The sequence below is a fragment of the Labeo rohita genome, chromosome 3 (genome assembly GCF_022985175.1).
Source record: "Labeo rohita strain BAU-BD-2019 chromosome 3, IGBB_LRoh.1.0, whole genome shotgun sequence".
Taxonomy (NCBI): Eukaryota; Metazoa; Chordata; class Actinopteri; order Cypriniformes; family Cyprinidae; genus Labeo; species Labeo rohita.
The window spans coordinates 21011642-21015729 of record NC_066871.1 but is presented as its reverse complement, the minus strand read 5'-3'; the positions used below and the strand labels follow the sequence as shown (position 1 = coordinate 21015729).

The following is a 4088-nucleotide window of genomic DNA, read 5'->3' as shown; positions in this document are numbered from 1 at the left end:
AATTAGATCACTTCAGAAGTTATTACATAAGACAGAATGTAAATGTCACATTGTGTTTAAATCAGTTTCACTGATAAATAAAAGTGAGATGCAATAAATATCACTCATAAATTAACCCTGTATTAAAAGTCTATTTCTCTTAGGTCTGTGGGTGTGCTGGCTCTTTCATCTTCAATATCACCATCTTTCTCCTCCTGTGCTCCATTTCTCAGTCTCTCCCTTAGAGCTCCTTCTATGAGCTCAGTGCAGCACTGCAACACCGCCTGTTGGCACAAGCAGGAATAGTTTCAGATAAACAGTTAACAAGAGTCACATAGACACAAACAAGCATTCACATATCAGTTGCTTACCACATCAGTCTGACAGAGTGTGGCCAAGGCAGATGTCATGACACTCAGTTCTCCCGCACTCTTGGCCTTTAAACCACGCAGGGCAGAGTTCAGTGCAGCCGCAGCGACCAGTGATGGAGGTGTTCCCAGAAATCGCGAATCACACACACACAAGGCAACAAGTGTATCGCTGTGGCGCCGCAGCGTTGCGAGAAAGTCTCCTGTATCTGCGTCAACATCCTTGAGTTCCCCGAGAGTGCGCAGGAACTGTGGGATAAAGTCTTGAGGAGTCACTGCTGCCACATCCCACCGCAGAGTCGCCAGGACCACACGCTCCATTTCCTGTTGGAGTAAAAGTATACAGTTGAAGTCAAAAGTTTACAAACACCTTGCAGATTCTGCAAAATGTTAACTGCTATACCAAAATAAGAGGGATCATACAAAATGCATGTTACTTTTTATTTAGTACTGACCTGAATAAGATATTTCACATAAAAGATGTTTATATATAGTCCACAAGAGAAAATAATAGTTGAATTTATAAAAATTACCCCGTTCAAAAGTTTACATCCCCTTGATTCTTAATACTGTGTTGTTACCTGAATGATCCACAGCTCTGTGTGTGTGTGTGTGTGTGTTTTTGTTTGTTTGTTTATTCATGAGTCCCTTCAGCATTTTTGTGTATTTGAACCTTTTCCAACAATGACTGTATGATTTTGAGACCCATTTTTTCACACTGAGGACGATTGAGGGACTCATATGCAACTATTACAGAAGGTTCAAATGCTCACTGATGCTCTAGAAGGAAACAAAATGTATTAAGAGCCGGGGGGGGTGAAAACTTTCTGATTTTAAAGATCTGTAAATTTAACTTATTTTGTCTTCTGTGGAACATGTAAGTATCTTCTGTAGCTTCTGAAGGGCAGTACTAAATGAAAAAAAAAAAAAAGATATTTAGGCAAAATAAGAAAAATATACAAATATATAAAATAAATAAAAATATCTTCATTCTGTTCAAAAGTTTACATCCCCGGCTCTTCCTGAGGCATCAGTGAGTGTCTGAACCTTCTGTAATAGTTGCATATGAGTCCCTTAGTGTGAAAAGATGGATCTCAAAACCATACAGTCTCATACAGGTTCAAATACACAAAAATGCTGAAAAACCAAAGAATCTGTGGGAGCTGAAGTAGTTTTCTGAAGAACAGAAGGCAGTTTAACTGTTCAGGACAAACAAGGGACTCATGAACAACTACCACTAAACAAAAACACAGCTGTGGATCATTTAGGAAACAACACAGTATTAAGAATCAAGCGTATGTAAACTTTTGAACAGGGTCATTTTTATAAATTCAATTATTATTTTCTTTTGTGGATTATATGTAAACATCTTTTATGTGAAATATTTAGTATGAGCCCTCTTATTTTGGTAAAATAACTGCAAATTCAGCAAGCTGTATGTAATCTTTTGACTTAAATTGTATATACTGACTTTCAGTGTCTATGTATATGTCATTTTTATTGCTCCTTTATTTCTTTCCTTCAAAAGTTTATGCTTAAATGATGAACTTTTCTACCTTATTCTTTAACGCGGAAGTAAGCCTATGGGCGAGACTTTCAGTTCATTAGCCGCTATAGGGAAATAACAAGAAGAACACCAACGTGCAGTAAACTGTGAAACTGTATGCACTACAAACCAGTGTGTTCATAATTAAGAAAAACTCTGAAATAATATGGTACGACAAACCAATTTGCAATATTTAGAGCAAAACAAGCTATTTTGTACAGCTAAAAATAGTTTGATGCGGATGACACCAGAAACCTACAAATGGCTGCTCCCCCGCATATTGGAAAAATAATGTGGAAAATTGAAATAATAAAAATATAATTATAATATAATATAATTATATAATTATAATAATTATAATTAAATTATTTAATTAATTATTACAATTTTTTTATAGATTAAAAAAAATAATAATATAAACACTCACCCGCAGGTTTGATGAGAGAAAGTCGTACTCCGCTGCCGCACAGAGCGTGTCTGCACTAACTGTGTCACTTTCTGTCAATTTTGAGGCCACCAGAATACAAGCTGCAGCCAGACAGGATGGAGAGACAGGCAGGGATAGAGTGGCCGACAGATATCGATCCAACAGGGAGACAGCCAGGGGAAATACAGACTCATCACAGTCACATTCACAGCACACCTATATGAAAACACAGAAGATGAACAGGATGATTTAAACAACAACAAATCTCTTCATAGTCAAAGCAAACATATAAAAGACTGTAAAAACTTTGTCCCTGTCATTATAGTTAACATGCTTCATGTTGATCTGAAGTCCTCAAATAATTTGCTATTGAAAGGACAGTTCACTCAAAAATGAAAATTGTTGCAATTTGCACATTTCTTTCCAAACCTGTATGCCTTTCTTTATTTAAATTTTTTTTTTTTTTTTTTTTATTTTACCCATACATATGAACATTTAAAACATTATTACAAATATATTCCTTTGTGTTTTTAATTTTTAGGACAACCATTCCTTTCACTATAAATGTGAAATATACTTTTCCGTAGGGTTTTTTTGTAAATGCAGGTAATACTGACATAATTTTTATCGTTGTATGTTTAGAACTAGACTTTCACATTTAGTAGTTTCATTTTTGTCACTTTTTCATGGCTTTTTGCTACTTTCATGTGATAAATCACCTGTTATATAAAGGCATGTGGGTTTAAAACTGATGAAGAGCCTGCAAGCTGTTATTATTTTTGTATTTTTGAAGCCTAGTGCCAGCTTATTTTCTGTTTTCATAACAAATATATTTTTGAACCATTGTAAGCATTTTACCAGTCTTCATAAAGCCCCAAAATCTTATTCCATAGTCCACTTTCCCAGCTTTTCTGAGTGTTTCACTGTTGTTACAAGTGTTTTCTGTGAAAATGATTTAATTTAATTTCACATTTTTATGATTTAATTAATTATTAGCTCTTTGGGAATTTATGTAACTCTAACCACAATTTGGGAATCTCTACACTGTAAAAAATAAAAAACACAATTTGTTGAGTCAGCTTAAAATAATTTGTTACCCTGCTGCCTTAAAAATTTAAGTTCAGTCAACTAAAATAAGTTTATTCAACTTGAAATGTTAAGTTGTACTAAGTAACAACTTAGATATTTGTGTTTGCTAAACTTAACAGATGGGTAAGTAACCCAGGTGCCTTAAAATTTTAAGTTGATTCAACTCAAATATCTAAGTTGTCACTTAGTATTATTTAACATTTCAAGCTGAATAAACTTTTTTTGAGTTGACTGAACTTAAAATTTTAAGGCAGCCAGATTAAAAATGATTTTAAGTTGACTCAACAAATTTTAGCTTATAAAACTACCTCCATGGTCCACTTGGCCAGTTCCTCTCTGCGCTGTGGTTCTCTCTGGATGAGAGAGATGTAGAGAGGAGACGGCAGGTACCTCTCCTCTGATTGCAGAAGTCTCTGAATAACCCTCAGTCCGGAGGCGCTGGGGTCCCATGGGGCTCGAACCGAAGACTGAGTCCTGTCCTGGCCCTCTTCCTCCTCACACCACAGAGACACAGACATCACTCCTGCCAGCAGTTGTGATCCAATACTGTCTCAAAAGTCTTGGTCCTGAGTAAAAGAGCTTGGTCCCTCTTTAAAGTGCTTGGGTTTCAGTGTGCGCTGGTGAGTGAGTGTCTGTGTGCGTTTCTTGCGTTGTTCTCAGCCCTCTTCTCTCTTCGGTC

The 4088-nt window shown here is 36.0% G+C and overlaps 1 protein-coding gene across 1 annotated transcript in view; it reads right to left on the bottom strand.

Moving 5' to 3' along the window:
- Positions 1-4088, bottom strand: part of ccndx (cyclin Dx) — a 4194-nt gene extending 106 nt beyond the window's left edge. Inside the window, exons 1-4 of the mRNA XM_051106271.1 lie at positions 3718-4088; positions 2321-2536; positions 351-671; positions 1-263 (exon numbers count right to left, since the gene is read on the bottom strand). The exon at positions 1-263 is cut by the window's left edge and continues 106 nt beyond it. Coding sequence (XP_050962228.1) covers positions 123-263; positions 351-671; positions 2321-2536; positions 3718-3927 — 888 coding nt within the window. The 5' untranslated portion in view covers positions 3928-4088 and the 3' untranslated portion in view covers positions 1-122. The remainder of the gene's footprint in view (positions 264-350; positions 672-2320; positions 2537-3717) is intronic.